Raw genomic sequence first — 20,716 nt, forward strand, 5'->3', positions numbered from 1 at the left:
ACTTCCCCTTTATAGTGCCGTCGTACGTGTTGTACGTCACCGCGTTTGAGAACAACAAGATTTTGTCTTGACAGTGTGTACGCAAAGAAAGCTTGTCAAGACTCTCGACAAGCCTGAGAGCCGGTTCACACTGGGGCGACTTGGGATCCGACTTGAAGTCGTCTCAAGTCGTCCCAAGTCGCGCTGTCGAGAAAAACAATGCAAGTGAATGGGAGCGGTGTTAATACACATGACTCGAGTCGCTCCGACTTCAAAAGAAGTTCCTGTACTACTTCAATCCGACTTGTAGGCGATTTGTACCCATTGATTTCAATGGAAGTCTCCTCCAAGTCTGATCCAAGTCTGATCACTGTCTTAACTGAAGCGACTTTCCAGGAAGATAACATACATTTCTCAGACAAACCTCTCCCTCCCCCTCCCTCCCTCCCTCCCCTAGAGCTGATTGTTGTTTGATTGGCCACTGGAAAGTCTCCTGTCCTGGAGACGGCTTCAAGTCGTGTTGTAAATCGCCCTGTGGTTCATGTTCAAGTCGTGTCGGAGTCGCCTCTGAAAGTCGCACTGGAAGTCGTGTCGCCCTAGTGTGAAACGACTCTAACAAGGAACTCGTCGAGGAAAACGATGTTAAATTTACGACGAGTTCCTCGGTCGTGTGTAGGAGGCCTTACAGTAAGTGATAGCATGAAAAATGTGCAGGAGGAGACTTTTATGTTTTTAACGATCAAGAGGTTCAGGAAAGTATAGAAAAATCTACCAGTAAAACATGAAATCTCTTTATAGTGTACCCTTCACAGATTCACCAACCCAGAGCCAAGCACAGCATTCCCCTTTCTGTCCTCCTCCATTACAGCATTATACCCATTACAAAATGACAGATGTGCCTTAATGTATTTTAGCCAAGCCTTCTCTGTATGCCAAGCTGCAAACACCGGCCAGAATAGCCCAGGGGTAGGTTTAAAGTGCTGCACGCAGGCCCTGGGCCACTAGGCGATCATGTCATATTATTTATGTTGAAATACATAACCATTGCTCTGTGTATGGCTTGCAGCACCTAGACAGTGGGACGCCATCCTATACTGCGTAAGTGCAATAGACAGATACAGATAGGTCTTTATGTTGATGCATGTGCCTCTTAATTAGATCTGAATACATTCATTATCTCAATTTATGAAGGTGAAGGTTAATAGACCCATATATCAAATCTTTCCATAGAGCATTATACAGTCTTATGAGCATCATTGATCATCCCTATTATTTTCAATGTACCATTTTGATTTTAACTGTCATTTCATTTTCCGTGGCAGCCAAAGAACAAGCTGTCTGTTAAATATTATGCCTCGTACACACGGCCGGACTTTGCGAGAAAAAAAGTCAGACAAGCCTAACAAGGAACTCGACGAGGAAAACTATGTGTTTCGCCCGACGAGTTCCTCGGTCGTGTGTACGAGGCCTCAGACTAGTAAGAGCTGGTGTCAGGAAAATGTACAAAGCAATGGCTTTTGAAAATGTGATTGGTTATGAAAGTCCCCTTAGGCCTCGTACACACGATAGGTTAAACAGGGGTCTGATGGACCGTTTTCATCGGTCAAAACCGATCGTGTGTGGGCCCCATAGGTTATTTAACCATCGGTTAAAAAAAAGCCAACTTGCTTTAAATTTAAAATAAAGAAAAAACTGCGCTAATATAAAAATAAGTGCCAAGCTGCTACATACAAACAAACAAAGCCAGCAAGATAATAAACAAAAATGTAGCGCTAACAAACTCAAAATTATATAGTACCAAGTGAGGTAACAACTCTCATAATGTAAGAGCATAAATAAACAATTGGCATAGATAAAAGTGACTAAAACAATGCTCAATGTAAAACAAAAAATATAAACGTATCAAAGTCTATATTATAAAGATGAGTGAACATCAGATGGAATGATTGATGCAGGAAAACAGGTGAGCTGCAATCCAGTGATTAAGATGCAACAGGTGTGCAAGTTGTCTGTAGAACCCCGTGAAGATCACAATCACATCAAAGTATGAAATGGGTAAAACACGCTTACCAGATGGGTTGGACTCTACTACCTTACAGCAAAGAGTCAGCCAGACATTGTGGTCTTTGGAAGCCGGGACCACTAGAAACCGGACTTGGATCATATGCAGGGCTGGAACTCCAATGGAATGGACAACAGGAACCAGCAGTGCTTGAATGATGTATTTGCATCAATGCCACAGGTTCTGAATACGATCTTTGGACCATCGATCAGGAATATTGGGTATTGCCTCTGAGCACCCCACATTGCTACCCCTGTACGTGATCACTTTTATCTTTGTCATTTTTATGACTTTTATAAATAAACCTATTGGTTTAAATTGACCTGCACCATTGGAGTTCTTTTTTCCTTTTCTATCATCCACCCCATGGCTTCATTTGGAGCTCTAACTACGTCCTCTGCCTGCATTTCCTGATCGATGGTCCAAAGATCGTATTCAGAACCTGTGGCATTGACGCAAATACATCATTCAAGCACTGCTGGTTCCTGTTGTCCATTCCATTGGAGTTCCAGCCCTGCATATGATCCAAGTCCGGTTTCTAGTGGTCCCGGCTTCCAAAGACCACAATGTCTGGCTGACTCTTTGCTGTAAGGTAGTAGAGTCCAACACCATCTGGTAAGCGTGTTTTACCCATTTCATACTTTGATGTGATTGTGATCTTCACGGGGTTCTACAGACAACTTGCACACCTGTTGCATCTTAATCACTGGATTGCAGCTCACCTGTTTTCCTGCATCAATCATTCCATCTGATGTTCACTCATCTTTATAATATAGACTTTGATACGTTTATATTTTTTGTTTTACATTGAGCATTGTTTTAGTCACTTTTATCTATGCCAATTGTTTATTTATGCTCTTGCTTTAAATTTAACCGATGGATTCCTAACCGATAGGTCAAAACCGATCGTTAGTAGGCACAACCATCGGTTAAAAATCCACGCATGCTCAGAATCAAGTCGAAGCATGCTTGGAAGCATTGAACTTCGTTTTTTTCAGCACGTCGTTGTGTTTTACGTCACTGCGTTCTGACACGATCGGTTTTTTAACCGATGGTGTGTAGGCGCAACGGACCATCAGTCAGCTTCATCGGTTAACCGATGAAAACGGTCCATCAGTCCGTTCTCATCGGATGGACTGATCGTGTGTACGAGGCTTTACTGTATGTTTGCATGTATTTTTTTCTTCTTTAAATAATAGTGTGTGAGGCCTTTGAGTATGTGTATCTGCCATACACAACTGAGCAGCACTTAAAAGGGATGCACTAACTTTGAATGATGCTAAATTTAGTAGCCTTTTTTTTATATGTTTTTAGGGGTCACTGCTAACTGAACAGAGAAATCTTTTTTTGTCCTTCACTCTACTGAAGCTGAGAGCATATGTCTGTTACCATTACCTTCATTTTATTATAATGTTATTTTTGTGCATTTGAAATGCTTATCTTTCCCAAAGTAAATGATATTGGCAATAAAATATGATAGAGCAATATACTATCAGGTATACTTAAAGAAAAACGATAAGGTTCCCTTCCTGCATATGATACTTGCTTTTAGATTCAACTTTTAAATGCATAAAAATGTCCTGTTTTTTTGTTTTTTTTTAATACCAGAATGCATGCGCATCTCATCAGATGCAGATTTTGGGGTTTTGTGTTATGGATCTGAATCCAACGCATTTTTTACGCACCTATAACAATGTATCCATTGAAAGCAATGCATCTGCATTCAGATCCATAAAATAAAACACATGCTTTTTTTTACAGTCAAGTGAATGAAGCCTAAGGCCTCTTGCACGCAGTCATAATAATTTACAGATGTTTATACTCAGGATCTTGTTGACAGAAAGATCCTGAGTAAAATGTTCCATGAAGACCTTGCGTAAACATGCGCGTGTGTATACATAGTAAAATCCTTCTTCGTCCTCTTCCAGTTGTTAGAATTGCAGTATATGTACACATTAGGGTTGCCACCTTTTCTTCAAGCCAAACCTGAACACTTTAGCCAGGACATTTTTTATTTGGGTGTATACGCTATAAGATTGTAAAAGAACTGGGAGATTTTTGGTGGCCTGAAAGTGAGTACCGTATTTTCCGGCGTATAAGACGACTGGGCGTATAAGACGACCCCCTAATTTTCCAGGAAAAATGTTGGTTTTGGGATATACTCACTGTATAAGACTACCCCCTTCTTACTAGTCTTTCTGGAAGCTGAGGGGTAGCCAGAACCGCTGACAGAAACAGGCTTTTTCAAATCTCACTGTGCCATTACATTACATTCCTCACTGTGCCATTACATTACATGCCCCCACTGTGCCATCACTTGCCCCCACTGTGCCATCACTTGCCCCTCACTGTGCCATCACTTGCCCCTCACTGTACCATCACTTGCCCCTCACTGTACCATTACTTGCCCCTCACTATACCATCACTTGCCCCTCACTGTACCATCACTTGCCCCTCACTGTACCATCACTTGCCCCTCACTGTGCCATCACTTGCCCCTCTCTGTGCCATCACTTGCCCCCACTGTGCCTGACCTTTCCCCCCAGTGCAATCACTCACTTTTTTTCTGGCGGTGACAGTCTCCGTGCTGCGAGCGTCAATTATTTGAAAGCCGCGCCTTCTCTTCAGAGTGTTCTGTGATAGGCGGAACACAAATTTTCCCAGCAGCGCCTCTGTTCTGTGTTCCACCTATCACGGACGTCTTCTCATCTCGTCCGAGGATGAGAAGGCATCTGTGATAGGAGGAACACAAAACAGAGGCGCTGCTGGGAAGATTCGTGTTCCGCCTATCACAGAACACTCTGAAGAGAAGGAGCGTCTTTTAAATCATTGATGCTCGCAGCACGGAGACCGCCCCGGCGTATATAAGACGACCCCCGACTTTGGATGCATTTTTTTGCATCCAGAAAGTCGTCTTATACGCCGGAAAATACGGTATTAATGTGGGGTATAGAGCGATGCGGCAAACAGTGCGTGTGGCTGAATTTTGAGGGCTATGCATGGTATGCAGGGGTCAGATATGTCCTGGGGAGAGGGCTAGTGCTAGCAGGGGGTTGGTGGAGTTAGATACGGTATGTGCTGGGGGAGTCTTTGGGAGGGGAGAGGGTTAGTGCTTACAGGGGGGTTGGATGTGTTCTCAGGGGTGCTTTGAGAGGGAAGAGGGCTAGAGCAAGCAAGGGGGGGGGTCGGATTAGTGCTGGGGGGGCACATTGGGAGGGGAGAGGACTTGTGCTAGCGGGTCAGATATGTGCTAGAGGTATGCTTTGGGAAGGGGAGAGAGCTAGAGCTAGCAAGGGGGGTGGGGGGCTTGGATATGTGTTGGGGGACGCTTTAGGAGGGGAGAGGTTTTTGTGCTAACGGGGGGTAAGATATGTGCTAGGGGGATGCTTTAGGAGGGGAAAGAGCTAGAGCTAGCAAGGAGGGGTCAGATATGTGCTGTGGGTGCTTTGGGAGGGGAGAGGGCTAGTGCAAGATGTGCATGGGGGGTCAGATATGCGCTGGGGGTACTTGGGGGGTCGGATATGTGCTGGGGGTGCTTTGGAAAGAGAGAGAGAGAGAGTGCTAGGAGGGTTGTCAGATTTCAGATCCAACCTACACTTCTATCATGTCTTCTCCCTGCCAAAGCCCCCCCCCAGCCCATATCCTCCTAACCCCTTGATTCACTGACACTGAGCTGAACCAGGCTGCCTTCCGGGAGTACGGAGACATCAGATGTCACTCTCGGTGCAGTCCGGTGTGAATGATGTGTCCAGGTCTGAGGCAGATGAATACCTAAACACATCATTCAATAACCGGACTTTCCGAGAACAAAAAACACTAGTACACACACTGTACATGCATATACACACGTATGCACGTAAATGACTGCACTCAAATTTAACTTTTTCTATTTTTATTTTAAGCCTCTGTACTCATCGCTGTATTACTGATCTTTACGTAACTGTTCAATAGGCAACAATGCACCTGTGTTCAGATCAGTAAAAAACATGCAATGTTTTACTCCCATATGCAAGAGGCCTAATATATGTAAGTTTATAAAAATGGTTTACCATTTTTTATTATTAATTTTACAAATAAGCATTTCATATAACATATATAAACATAATAATAAAACCCAGCTCTTCTGGCTTTGTGACTGCTTCTAATGGCAAATCATCTGCAAAGGGCAGCAGATTGAGGGGAGGGGAGGTGTCCTCACTATATCTTATCAGTTGTATGTGTGTCCTTGTGTGTGTTGTAAATAACCCTATATAACAGGAGGGTGAAGTAAAGGCTATTCACAGCATGGTAATACATTACCCTCCAGATCCAATGGAGAACAGACTCTAGTGCATCACCTGCAGGCAGCTTATATAATTGTTTATCAAACTGAAATTATTCTATATGATTTAATTTGTTAGTTGAAGGTTTTAAATGTTTTTATTCCTGAACATAATAATTGAATTGGAAGGATGAGGTAAGTGAAGGAGGACTGCACTAAGGTAAAGGAAGCTATTTAGGGATTTTTTTTTTACCTTTACAACCCCTTTAAAGGATTTTTATAGCCAGACATGGAATGTTAGGCTGAATCCCTCTTTATAGACATTTTATCCTGACTTCTCTATGGGTTCGTAAGAGCTTGGGGCCTTTGGAATCCTTGTAAGAGTAAAATGTACCCCTAATATGTGTACAGTCTTCTTCAACGTCTTCGTTTGGCCTCAGGAATGGCACAATAACGCCATTTTTCATTTTTGGAATAAAAATAATTTTAGTAAATTATCCCAAGATGGCTACTAAAGGATCAGTTTCTCTGCTTTACCGTAGGCCATTAGATTACTACTGATCCTTCACCACATTATCGTCTTTGTCTTAAGTGTTTTGGCCACTGTACAGGGACACAGGTAAACCACACCTATATAAAGCGAATCTGGATTAGTTGGAAGATGGAATTATACTAATGTCCTCTAGGGTTGTAAAGTTTTCCAAGTGGAAATGGAAGGCTGATAAAAATATTATTTTAGGCTTTACCAGTAAATTGACCACTGTAGACAAATGAATTACAATATAATTCCTAATCTAATATTTAGTGTGAGTTGAGTTCCAGTCTTAACTTCAAGCCAGAATCCTCAAGCCCATCTTTGTAAATATATCCTGAGAGACTCTGGAGGGAGTCTCAGATGTGCGTCATGTTAAGGTCCTTTAATTCTTCAGACAGATATCCCATGGTGACTGTTGTGTGAAGCCCACCTGCTCATTGATTGATTTGCCTCTCTAAAAAGGGAAGAGACGTGCCTGAAAGGAAGTTCAAGCTCTAGGAGTTTAATGTGTGGTATATAGCATTCAGGTGACGTGGGAGTGTGAATAGTCAGCTATTTTAAAGTATTTCCGTTATCTTTGTGATTGGCAGTGCTTTAGGAAGAAAACAGGAACAGAGCAGGCTAGTTCTTATACAAAACAGAAAATTTCATCACAACCAACCAAATATATGCTTTGATCCATCTGGAGCGAATTATAGATCATTAAAGAAAATGCCTCATAGGATTACAGCACACTTATTCAATTTGTTTCTTGAATATCAAAGGGATTTTCTCCTTAGTGCCGGTTCACACTACCGCGACTTGGGATCCGACTTGTGTCGCCAAAAGTCACCCCATGAGAAATTCCATTGAAGTGAATGAGAGCCGTCTGTATGTACCTTACTGAAGTTGCTCCGACTTCAGAAAAGGTTCCTGTACTACTTCAAGGCAACTTGTAGGCAACTTGTAGGCAACTTGTACCCATAGATTTCAATGGAAGTTGCCTCCAAAGTCAGATCACTGTCTTAACTGAAGCAACTTTACAGGAAGAAAAAATAGTAAACTCAATCAAACCCCTCCCTCCCAAAGAGCTGATTATTCTGTGATTGGCCATAGCCAAAGTCGCCTGTCCTGGAGGCAACTTTAAGGCCCCGTACACACGTCCGAGGAACTCGACGGGCAAAACTCATCGTTTTGCTCGTCGAGTTCTGTGTGAAGCCGCCGAGGATCTTGGCGAGCCAACTTTCCTCATTGAACAACGAGGAAATAGAGAACATGTTCTCTATTTGGCTCGACGAGGAACTCGTCGGCTTCCTCGGCCGAAAGTGTACACACGGCCGGGTTTCTCGGCAGAATTCAGCTCTGATCGAGTTTCTGGCTGAATTCTGCCGAGAAACTCGGTCGTGTGTATGGGGCCTAAGTCGCGTTGTAAGTTGCTCCAAGTCGCACTGAAGTCGCGCTGAAGTTGCCTTGCAAAGTCGCGCTGTAAGTCAGGTTGCCCTTGTGTGAACCGGTTCTTAAAGCGGAGGTTCACACCAAAAGTGAACATCTGCTTTTTGGATCCCTCCCCCCCTCCGGTGTCACATTTGGCACCTTTCAGGGGGGAGGGGGTGCAGATACCTGTCTGAGACAGGTGTTTGCACCACTTCCGGGTTCTGACTCCGGCGGGGAGTCCAGCCTCGTCACCCCCCCCCCCCCCACTGTATTCTGGGAAACACTGTTCCCAGGAGAGAGCAGGGACCAGTGACGGCGTGCCGCTATCCTCGCGCATGTGCAGTAGGGAAACGGGCAGTGAAGCCGCAAGGCTGATTCCCTCACCAAGGATGGCGGCGGAAGCAAACGAGGACCGAGCGATTGCTCAGCCCTGCTGCTGACATCGAGGGTGAGCTGGACAGGTAAGTGTCCATTTTTTAAAAGTCAGCAGCTGCAGTATTTGTAGCTGCTGGCTTTTAAAAAAAAAAAATGGGTGGACCTCCGCTTTAACTACTTACAGACCGCCCACCGCCGTTATACGTCCTCACTTTAGAGATGAATATCTCGGTAACAGCAGCAGCTGCTGCCACAATCGAGATATTCATCTCTTCTGTGGGCGGCCGTGTTAACGATAATGGCGGTCTCCGCGGCGGATTCGTCGCGAGATCGCCGTTATCGGCGGCGGGAGAGGGGGCCTCCCCTCCCGCCGCTCTCCCGCGCCCTCCGCCGCTGATCCTAGCCGTCGGTAGCGGCGGAGGGGATCGCGACCATCAGGCAGCTGAGCGGGGACGAGACTGAAGGAAAAATCTCCTTCGCCCGTCCCCATAGCTCTGCTGGGCGTAAGTGACGTCAAAACGTCAGTCCCGCCCAGCGTATTAAAGAAACAGTTTTTTTTTTGTCATTTGAAAAAATGACATTTCCAAATTATTATTTTTTTTTTTTTTGCATTTAAGCCCAAATATGAGATCTGAGGTCTTTTTGACCCCAGATCTCATATTTAAGAGGACCTGTCAAGCTTTTTTCTATTACAAGGGATGTTTACATTCCTTGTAATAGGAATAAAAGTGATAATTTTTTTTTTTTATTTCAGTGTTAAAAATTCTAAAATAAATAAAAATAAATGCGAAAAGCAAAAACAAATTTTTTTAAAGCGCCCCGTCCCGACGAGCTCGCGCGTAGAAGCGAACGTATACGCGAGTAGCGCCGACATATGAAAACGGTATTCAAACCACACAAGTGAGGTGTCGCCTCGATCGTTAGAGCGAGAGCAATCATTTTAGCCTTAGGCCTACTCTGTAACTCAAAAAATGCAACCTGTAGAATTTTTTAAACGTCGCCTATCAAGATTTTTAAGGGTAAAAGTTTGACGCCATGCCACGAGCGGGCGCAATTTTTAAGCGTGACATGTTGGGTATCATTTTACTCGGCGTAACGTTATCTTTCACAATATATAAAAAAATTGGGCCAAATTTATTGTTGTCTTATTTTTTAATTTAAAAAAGTGATTTTTTTCCAAAAAAAGTGCGCTTGTAAGACCGCTGCGCAAATACGGTGTGACAAAAAGTATTGCAATGACTGCCATTTTATTCTCAAGGGTGTTAGAATTTTCTAGCAAAAAAAAATGTTTTTGTCTCGTAAACACCAACTCTGAAAAACAGGCCCGGGGCTAAAGTGGTTAAGGTCCATTAGAATAAGTACATGGAAGCTGCCATTGCTGCAGTGATTTAAAAGTTACAAGCTCTGAGGTTGTCATTCTTATCCATCCTTCACTAACTGATGGGTTAGGCTGGGTATACATTAGTTAAATTTGTACAAAAATTCTTAGGAAAATTCTCAGAAAATTCCAGTGTCGGTTAAAAGTTTTTGCTTGCTTTTAACATCAATTTTAGAATGAATGAACTTTACCAAATGAAAACCCCAAATGCTGCACTATTAGAAATTAGTACATTCAATAGAAATTTTCCATCCTGCTTCTTCAAATTTTTTCGTCACTGAGGGTGACGTCATTGGAGTGCGACTTTCCGGCTGAGTGAAGCTGTCGCTACCATTGTTTTTAGCATTACGTCCGGCTCCCTCCAGGCATTAAGACTGGTCTGGTCTCTGAAGCATCATCTCCCCTACACTTGGACAGTCACAGGTTCTTTGATGTCATCAAGTTCAAGGAAGAGCTCATAGTTTTTCACAGGATGTGAGGACTACGAGGAACAGTCCACTACTGGCGTGTAAGGGATCGCCGGCTGCTGTGAGAGAAGAGGATCTGTTATCCCTGGATGTACTAGCTGCCGACCTGATTGGTTTTTGGGAGACCCAAATCCCTGTGCTTGATGAGACTGGTATACGCAGTCGTTTTTTCTGGTAAGCAGGCAACCACACTTATAGGTGTTTGAAGCAGGGCCGATCTGCTCTATAGGCACACTTTGCAAGCTGCTTAGAGCCCCGCAAAGTTGCAGAGGGCCCCCCAAATTTCTAGAGGCCCCGCCTGGTGAGAAGTAATATTCGGCCCCTCACACCGCTTCTCAACTCGCTGGCTGCATGGGAGAAGAGGTAAGAAGTCAGTGCACCCCCCGCTTCTCACTTTAATGTAAGATGTAATTTCCGACAGCAGAACACCCCCTCCCCCCGCTTCTCAACTTCAGCGTGACATGTGACTGTCGGCAGCACCCCCCTGCTTCTCAACTTTAATGTGACATGTCATTTTTGCCACATTCCCCCCCCCCTGCCCCCCTTCAACTAAAATGTGACATGTCATTTTGATTAGGGCCCAGGCCCGGACTGGGACAAATAATAGGCCCGGGCATTTTAGATTGATCAGCCCATACAGTCATGGACTGACAACTCATGGGGCCCTGGGGCAATAGGAGATCATGGGGCCCCCTGTGTCCCCGCCCACACTCAAGCCACAGCTACACAATCTCCAACTACATATTGCAGCTAAGCTGCATAGAGCGGACATTTAAATATTAACTGCAGCATAGCCTAAATGTAATTTACCAGCCCCTATCTTTACTAAAAGAACACAGTGAGTGATCGGTACGGAGGGGTGTGGAGTGTATGGAGGTGGGAGGTATGTATATGAGAGGGGTACGGAGTGTATGGTGGTGGGTAGTATGTACATGAGAGGAGTGCGGAGTGTATGTTGGGGGGTAGTATGTACATGAGAGGGGTGCGGAGTGTATGTTGGGGGGTAGTATGTACATGAGAGGGGTGCGGAGTGTATGTTGGGTGGGTGGTATGTACATGAGAGGGTTGCGGAGTGTATGTTGGGGGGTAGTATGTACATGAGAGGGGTGCGGAGTGTATGTTGGGGGGTAGTATGTACATGAGAGGGGTGCGGAGTGTATGTTGGGGGGTAGTATGTACATGAGAGAGGTGCGGAGTGTATGTTGGGGGGTAGTATGTACATGAGGGGTGCGGAGTGTATGTTGGGGGGTAGTATGTACATGAGAGGGGTGCGGAGTGTATGTTGGGGGGTAGTATGTACATGAGAGGGGTGCGGAGTGTATGTTGGGGGGTAGTATGTACATAAGAGGGGTGCGGAGTGTATGTTGGGGGGTAGTATGTACATGAGAGGGGTGCGGAGTGTATGTTGGGGGGTAGTATGTACATGAGAGGGGTGCGGAGTGTATGTTGGCGGGTAGTATGTACATGAGAGGGGTGCGGAGTGTATGGTGGTGGGTGATATGTACATGAGAGGGGTGCGAAGTGTATGGGGGTGGGTGGTATGTACATGAGAGGGGTGCGAAGTGTATGGGGGTGGGTGGTATGTACATGAGAGGGTTGTGGGGTGTATGGGGTGGGTAGTATCAAATACACCACTGGCCACTGATGCATTGGTGGTCAGTGGCGATTAATTAACCCCTTTGTGCTGCATTAGTGACACCAGTGTCAGTGTTTATTAACCCTTTCATGCTGCACAATATAGGGGTTAATAAACACTGACACTGGTGTCACTAATGCAGCACAAAGGGGTTAATTAACTGCCACTGGTCACCAATGCATCAGTGACCAGTGGCAGTACATTAACCTCCTCCATGCTGCATATTATAAAATACCATTGTAAATTAAACCCCCCCCCCCAAAGAGTTAATCACTTTAGGCAAATAACACAGCAAAGCCACTGTGACAACAGTGCCTTAGGTAAGGTTTTTAACCTCTTCTAACTTACTTGCACTGTTGCACAGGCACGGCGCTTCACAGGTCTTTGCAGCAGCCTCTCCTCGGCTCATCCCGCCTCCCAGCCTGTGAATGACATCATGCGGCCGGGACTAGGAAGCTCCTGTCGGGCGGAGATCGCTACGCCTGACAGGGAAGACAGACAGCAAGTAACACTTCAGTCCAGGAAGTGTCCCCCTCTCTCTCCTCACAGCCCGTTCTCGCCATCCATCCCACGGCTGGAGCCTCCATCCCACGGCTGGAGTTCCCTCTGCATGCCTCGGCCCACAGGTACTCAGCCAAAGAGCCTGAATGGTCAGTCCACCCCTGGGGGGCGGGCCTGTCACCGAGCAACCACGGCCGGCCGGCGCTGCTCGCTCGGCAATGCCTCGTCCCCCCAGGAGTTGGAAGAAGATGCTAGAAGGCCGGGAGAGGAGTGGAGGAGGCATGAGAGATCTAATTTAGAACAATCGGCCTGACAGCCAGGCGGCCTACCGGGCAAATGCCCGGTATGCCCTATGGCCAGTCCGGGCCTGTTAGGGCCCCAGGGAGGTCAGGATCGGCACTGGTTTGAAGACACGTTCTTTGGTTCTTCTGGGAAGATTGGTGTTCATTCATTGTTTCTCTCTGGAATCACTTTCATACTTCTGAAGTTAACCCTTCACTTGGACTTTTCACGAATGGGACATTGCCTTCTTTTTTTTAAGTGTCTTTCATTAGAGTGTTTATCATCAATTATTCACAATTGTACAGCACTATCACTGTGTTTGTCTCATTCTAGATCATTATTGATTTGTTGTTTATGCTTTATTATCAATTCACCATTAGCACTACACTCCTTTGTTTTATAATCCATTCATAGTTTTCTGTACAGAACTTTAGTGCTTTATAAACATGTCCAAGCTAGATATGTAAATAACCTGTCACTCAAAGCAAGGGGAGAGGAAAGGACTTTTTATTTAGACAGGTTTTTATCTGGAAGTCTGTTAATTTTCACTGAACAATAAAAGAGGATTGCTCAGAGCTGGATTAACTCTGTGTGGCAAGACTGGGCACAGATGATAGAAAATCTTATACTCTACATTGTGACATCAAAAAAAAAATTGGGTTTACATCCACTTTAAAGGAACCTATTTAGAAAATAAAAAAACAAACCTTTACAACCCATTTAAAGACCATCCTCCCCAAAACACGTTTCAGCTTTGGGTGGAAGGAGTTTAATCATCTACTAGCCTGTTCTTTCTCCTGGGGACTTCAAGACCTTCCCACAGTGATTCATATCTTCACATTCTTAAAAAAAATTGTTTTCCTTTATTCATTTATTCTACATTATTAAGCATCCAGTATATTTTTGATTGGAGATCTCTGAAATGAATCTCCTACAAGAAATACAGTAATAGGCCAGTAAGGTATTTGATTTGTTTAGCGACCAATAATAAATGAAATCAGTTTTGGGTGGACTTTTTTATAATTGCTCATATTTTTTAGACACGTATGAGCAGTCACAGTCTAGACAGAAAAGACCAATATTTAATCAATGTCTTTGTTCATAACTCAGTCCCTGCAGAGGGCCATCATAATTTATTGCCTTGAGATATTGTCATAAACATCAGGATGACCTGCACTGCGAGATTGATGATATTTTGCATCTTACAATGCTTTAAATAACAGTACCCTGCTCTCGGATCTAAAAGCTTATTTGTTAAAAATTGTATTTCATTTTAAGAGATGCATTAACCTCCCTAGCGGTATGATTATTTCAGAAAAAATGTGCTGAAAGCGGTACCATTATTTGCAAGGAAATTTGGCATTTTACATTGTAGGCCTGTAATCCTTATGAATAACTCACTTAAATCTGACCAAACAAGAGTCTAGTAGGCATCCCGGGTATGACATTTTTTAAAAAACAAAATTATAAATTATAATATAATAAATAATTATAACAAATAATAATATAATTCTAATAAAAATTATTCAATAATGTAATCAACTCAAAATCACTGAAATTTGCTCAGTTGCAGAATTGTCGCTGTCATTACTTTTATTTTTTTATGACGAATTTCCCCACAAATCACTATCGCACAATTCTGCAAGTGATTATAATTTATTATCGCTGTTTTCTAGCTGCTCTAAAACCATTTTTGACATAAAGGGACACTTTTGGTTGCTATGGACAATCTACAGTTTGCAGGGAGAAAGAAAGGTTTTTATTATATAAAAGTACATGTAGGGCACTGGGCAGACCACTAGGGACAGTGGGGGTGGGTATTTTTTACATACAGTACTGTAATCTATAAGATTACAGTATACTGTATGTATTGTTTGTTTACCTTTTTGAATTTGGCACCGTTCTCCGCCCCCGTGCGTCGTAACGTCGCAGGGAACGGAGATCGGTGGCACACAGAGGCACTGTGTGAATCGAGCGAGGTCCCGCTCGCTCACACAGCGCGGTGGCATCGCTGGATCCAGGGACAAGGTAAGTAAACCAAGCCTGTGCATTCAGCGAGGCGAGCCCGAGTCTGACTCAGGGTTACCGATCGTAGCCAAAAAATCTCACCCCGAGTCAGACTCGGGAACACCGCCAGGGGGGTTAATGATGGATATTAGTATTTTAAATAGAATGCATACCTCCCAACCCAACTGAGATGAGAAAGAGGGACACCTTTTAGAACAATGTAGGTGAACAAATGACACATCCCTGCCACTCCCCAAGTTACCTGAATCATGAACATAATTGGTCACTGGTTCTTCAAAATAGCAAATGCAATAATTTGGATGTTTAATGAACAGTAGTGTAACATATTTTTTTTTACTTAAAAAAAATCCAGGTATGGATATTTTTACACAGGTACATTGGTCCAGCTTGGACATACCAAACTTGTGGGATTCATTGAGAACATGCAAAGTTTTCCCTGAATGGCTCAGTGCTGAATGGGCTTCTTCCCGCTTTGGCATGGGACCCGGAATGCTAGTGCAGATCACCAGTGTCTACTACAGTGATTTCTAGCATCCATACATGGGTCAAATTTTTTAAGAATTTTCTTTCAAAAATCTTATCTAAGAATTTTCGTTCCAATTTGGCACCATTAGTGGCAGCCGATTTTCAAGCGGCCATTGAATTTGAGTAATCGAGCATGATGGAAATTTTTGAAAAACAAACAATTTTCTAATCAATGATGGGAGAATCGTGCGAGAAATGTAAACGAAAAAGAAATGCGCATGAGTGCAAGAAAAAAAATTCCTTGAAAGAAAAAAAATTCACGGAAAGAAAGGAAGATTCCCAGCCACGAAAACGATTTTCTGTAGCAACATGAGGTGAAATTGAAGGCTTACTTGATCGAATCTCAAAATCAATGGTGGCACCATCGGATCACAAAACGCACAAAATTACTGATTTTCAAAAGAAGATTATTTTGAAATACGACCCTTGTATGGCCAGCCTTACATTGGTCCAAGCTGTGTTAACGTATTCATACCTGAAATCCTTCTCCTTTCATGCCTAAGCTTATTTCTGATATTTGTTGTTTACGAGTTAAAATCCGTATATTTTCCTAGAAAATTACTTAGAACCCCCAAACATTATATATATATTTTTTTTAGCAAAAACCATAGAGAATAAAATGGCGATCATTGCAATATTTTATGTCGCACGGTATTCGCGCAGCAATCTTTCAATATTTTGGGGAAAAAATGAACAAAAAAAAAAACTTAAAGTTAGCATAATTTTTTGGTATAGACTTTAGAGTGAAAGATGATGTTACGGAAAGGAAATAGATACCTAACATGTCATGCTTTGAAACTATGTACACTCGTGAAATGGCGACAAACTACTGTACCTAAAAATCTCCATAGGCAAAGCTTAAAAAAATGTAACGGTTACCCCAGGTTGGAGTTAAAGAGCAAGTTTTGCTAGAATTATTGCTCTCACTCTGACAATCGCGGCAAAATAACTCACATGTGTGATTTGAACACATTTATTTATTATTTTTATTTTTACATTGTCCTTTTAAAAAAAAAAAAATCCTCATCCCTTGTGACAGTAATAGGTGGTGACAGGTACTCTTTATGGAAAATTCGGGAGAGATCGGGGGTCTAAAAGACCCCAAATCCTCCAGATCGTCAAAATCTCCAAAACTGAATACAGGCATACCCCGCTTTAAGTACACTCACTTTACATACACTCGCGAGTAAGGACATACCTGCGAGTGTATGTAAAGTGCCTTACAAGTACTGTACGGACATTTTGCAGCCGCAGTAGAAGGAGCTGAAGCTCCGAGAGCATAGCCTGCCCTGTTCCAGTGTGCCTTTGACACCCCCACTACAGCCCCTGAGACCTCAACTACAGCTGTTGAAACCCCCACTACAGTCCCTGACCCCCCACTACACCCTAGAAGTGAAAAAGGGTATTGTTTCCCTTTAAGTACATTTTCGTTTTACATACATGCTCTGGTCCCGTTGTGTACTTAAAAGTGGGGTATGCCTGTACTGTAATTTTTTTTAAATCGGCGGCATTGGCAGCCAAGTAAACCGGAAGTGATATCATGCTCATGCAGTTTACATACCCTGACAGAATTTTTGATTTTCTTGGCCATTTTTCAGAGAATATGAATGATAACACAAAAAAAAATCTTTCACTCATGGTTAGTGTTTGGCTGAAGCCATTTATTATCAATTAACTGTGTTTACTCTTTTATAATCATAATGGCAACAGAAATTACTCTGATCAAAAGTTTACATACCCCCGTTGTTAATACTGTGTATTGCCCCCTTTAACATCTTGAAGTCTTTTGTGGTATTTGTGGATGATGCTCTTTATCTTCTCAGATGGTAAAGCTGCCCATTCCTCTTGGCAAAAAGCCTCCAGTTCCTGTAAATTATTGGGCTGTCTTGCATGAACTTTGAGATCTCCCCAGAGAGTGGATCAATGATATTGAGGTCAGGAGACTGAGATGGCCACTTCAGAACCTTCATTTTATTCTGCTGTAGCCAATGACAGGTCAACTTGGCCTTATGTTTTGGATCATTGTCATGTTGGAATGTCCAAGTATGTCCTAGGCGCAGCTTTCTGGCCGATGAATGCAAATGTTCCTCCAGTATTTTTTTGATAAAATACTGCATTTATCTTGCCGACAATTTTGACCAAATTTCAAATTTCTTGTGCCTTTGAAGCTCACATCCCCAAAACATCAGCGATCCACCTCTATACCTTTCATCATAGGCCTTGTTGACTCCTCTTCAAACGTAGTGTATATGGTTGTGACCAAAAAGCTAAATTTTGGTCTCATCACTCTAAATGACTTTGTGCCAGAAGATTGAGGCTTGTCTCTGTGCTGTTTAGTGTATTGTATGCAGGATACTTTGTGGCATTTGCTTAGTAATGGCTTTCTTCTGGTGACTCGACCATGCAGCCCATCTTTCTCCAAATGCCTCCTTATTGTGCATCTTGAAACAGCCACACCACATGTTTTCAGAGAGTCCTGTATTTCACCTGAAGTTTTTTGTGCGTTTTTCTTTGCATCCTGGACAATTTTCATGGCAGTTGTGGCTATAATTGTTTTTTTAGATGTTTTCTGGGATAACCACCCACTAGTAGCACAGAGTGCCCCCATTTGATCATCCAATAACTCTGAGGCAGAATTCAGCTTCCGACCGAGTTTCTGGCTGAATTCTGCCGAGAAACCCGGCCGTGTGTACAATTTCGCTGAGGAAGCCGACGAGGAGCTCGACGAGGAAATAGAGAACATGTTCTCTATTTCCTCATTGTTCTATGGGAGCTCTCGGCCCACCGAGCTCCTCGGCGGCTTCAGGGCTGAACTGGCCGTGGAACTCGATGTGTTTGGCACGTCGAGTTCCTCGGCCGTGTGTACGGGGCCTGATGTTCTCTCTCTAGTAGGAGCTACAATTTAAAATGTTATCACCTACTATTGTCTCCTGAACTCTAGGACCTGGTCTATGTATATGTTTTGAGCTTTCAAAATATCAGTAGAAAATACTTATAATAAACAATGTTTAGGATCAATGTTTTGTAGATGCAGGTAATGTATTTTTACCAACTATGTCTTTAGTTGCTATCACTAAGGACCACGTCAATCACTGTTTACTTAGAATGCTAACCATGGTTTCAAAATACGCCAATGGCATCCCAAATGATCTTTACCAGGGCTGTCTTTAAATCGGTCTAAACCCTGTTGGTAATAACAGGACTGAGGTTGACTGAGTGACATTGGATATTGCTGATTGTATAGTATGTAGAACAACTGGGTGCTTTAGAGCAAGGGTCTCCAAACAAAGGGCCAGTTTATTGCTCTTCAGGTTCTAGGTGGCCAGTCTGTGGCCAGTGGGAGTATAAATATCTCAGGGGTCAGTGTCAGTAAATTGTGTCCCATCACTGATTTTAGAGGGAGGAATAGTGGCCCATCATTTGTGTCAAATGGAAGAATAGTGTCCAATTTATGGTGTCAGTGCGAGGAATGGTATCAGCTGTAGAAATAGTTCCTCATCGATGATGTCAATGGGAGGAATGGTGCTTCAACATTGTTGTCAGTTGGAGGAATAGAGCCCCATTGATGGTGTAAATGGGGAGGAATGGTGCCCCATCATTGATATTTGTTGGAGCAATAGTGCACCAAGGGCCAGATAAAGACAAGAAAAAAGCCCCCAGGCCACAGTTTGGAGACCACTGCTCCAGAGCGATCCGAACAGCCAAGAAAAAGCAAGCAAAATGCATGCTACTGAGTATTTTGAACAATAAAGGATTGCTATACCCTTATAATGAAATATTTGTTAAAAAAAATCTGTAATGGCCCTTATGGATTTTTAAAATAATTTTATTGTTAAGGCATAGAGATCCTTTATTGTGCAAAATACTCTGTATTATGCACGTTACTTGCCCTTTCTCAGTTGTGGAGTCCAGTGGGTTTGGAACCAAAAATATATTTAACTGAGTGAAGTGCACCTCCAAACCTTGTGGGACATTTCATTGGTTTCAAACTGCACAGCAATATCACACAGATTGTTTAAACAGTTAACATAAATGCTAATAAATGCTTAAAAGTAGATCTAAACCTAGAGCTGTAACATGTTAATGCAATTTAAAAGGTCTTTCCATTTTTTTTTTTTTTAATCTGCAGCTTTCAATAAAATAATACCTGGTGATCCTACCATAAGGGTCCCTGTGCAGGCAATTCCTTGTATAGGGTGACAACTGCCTCCCAACCGAGGCCTTTCATTGTTACCTTTTCACACATAGGCCTTATGAAGACTACAGGTGGTCTTGCCAACACACATTGTGCAGACATGATCCACCATTGTCCCTATCAGGTACCCTATCCAGTGCAATGATGTGCAGCTGCCACTAGTAAGTGCATGTAGACTGGAAGTGACTGGAGGAGATCAGCATTAAAAAATTATGAAAACTTTGCAAAAACAGAATTTATAAAGAAAATAGCCGTTGTTTATACACAGTTCTTTAGCACAATAAAGGTCACCCATTTAGGGTTTAGATCTACTTTAAGAAATGAAAACTGATTTATCTGCAATATAAAATGTGTAAATGGTTGTGTGTCTAATTTTGTAGGTGCAGGTGGGGACCACTCCTCAGGACCAAAGAATTGTGGGATATGTCTCCTGCACTCACCTGCATGCTTTGTCAGGTAAGCCATTGGACTTGATACTGTAAATGAATTCTCTATTCATTCCTACAGCCATCTCTGCCCAAAGTACAAATTTTAGTACTTGGCAGGCTTTGCTTACTTTCAGCATCTTATATCTCTCGGAGACTCCACAGATGAGACGTTCCTGTATTTGTGTTTCCCTTTTCTCTCAAAGGCCATACCAAAAGTATCACTCTCTCACAAGTGGATTCCAATTTTTAACTGTCCTCTAACAGTGGCTACTGATGTCAGTTGTTTTAGATGAAGACTTTGCACTATCCTTGATCTTCCACTTCACTCACCATGTCTTCAGATACCCAATGTGGTTGCTGGATGCTGTACTGATGCTGATCCGTGTGCTCCGGCTGCAGGAGAGACATACGCTGGAGAATGATGTTTTTAGGAAATAGAATCCAGTATTTTTTCAGTTGGGGTGTGGTAAAAATCCAGTTCAACGGCCTGGTTCTACTGCCCACCAAACACAAAGGTAAACTAGGCCCAGGCCCGTCGCTACAGGACAGGCAAAACAAACAATTGCTTGGGGCCCCGAGCTAGCCTGGGGCCCCCAACTTCCCCTTCCCAGTCTGTAGCGTGGCCAAGCTCCTCTTCCTCCCTCCTTGAGT

At 43.2% G+C, this 20,716-nt stretch overlaps 1 protein-coding gene across 1 annotated transcript in view; it reads left to right on the forward strand.

Annotated features, from left to right (window-relative positions):
* The window catches only part of SMPD3 (sphingomyelin phosphodiesterase 3), a 259,804-nt gene that overhangs the window by 209,549 nt on the left and 29,539 nt on the right, over nt 1-20,716 (forward strand). Inside the window, exon 4 of the mRNA XM_040329110.1 lies at nt 20,018-20,093. Within this exon, the coding sequence (XP_040185044.1) occupies nt 20,018-20,093 (76 nt within the window). The remainder of the gene's footprint in view (nt 1-20,017; nt 20,094-20,716) is intronic.

Source organism: Rana temporaria, chromosome 11, assembly GCF_905171775.1.
Source record: "Rana temporaria chromosome 11, aRanTem1.1, whole genome shotgun sequence".
In the NCBI taxonomy this organism is placed as follows: domain Eukaryota; kingdom Metazoa; phylum Chordata; class Amphibia; order Anura; family Ranidae; genus Rana; species Rana temporaria.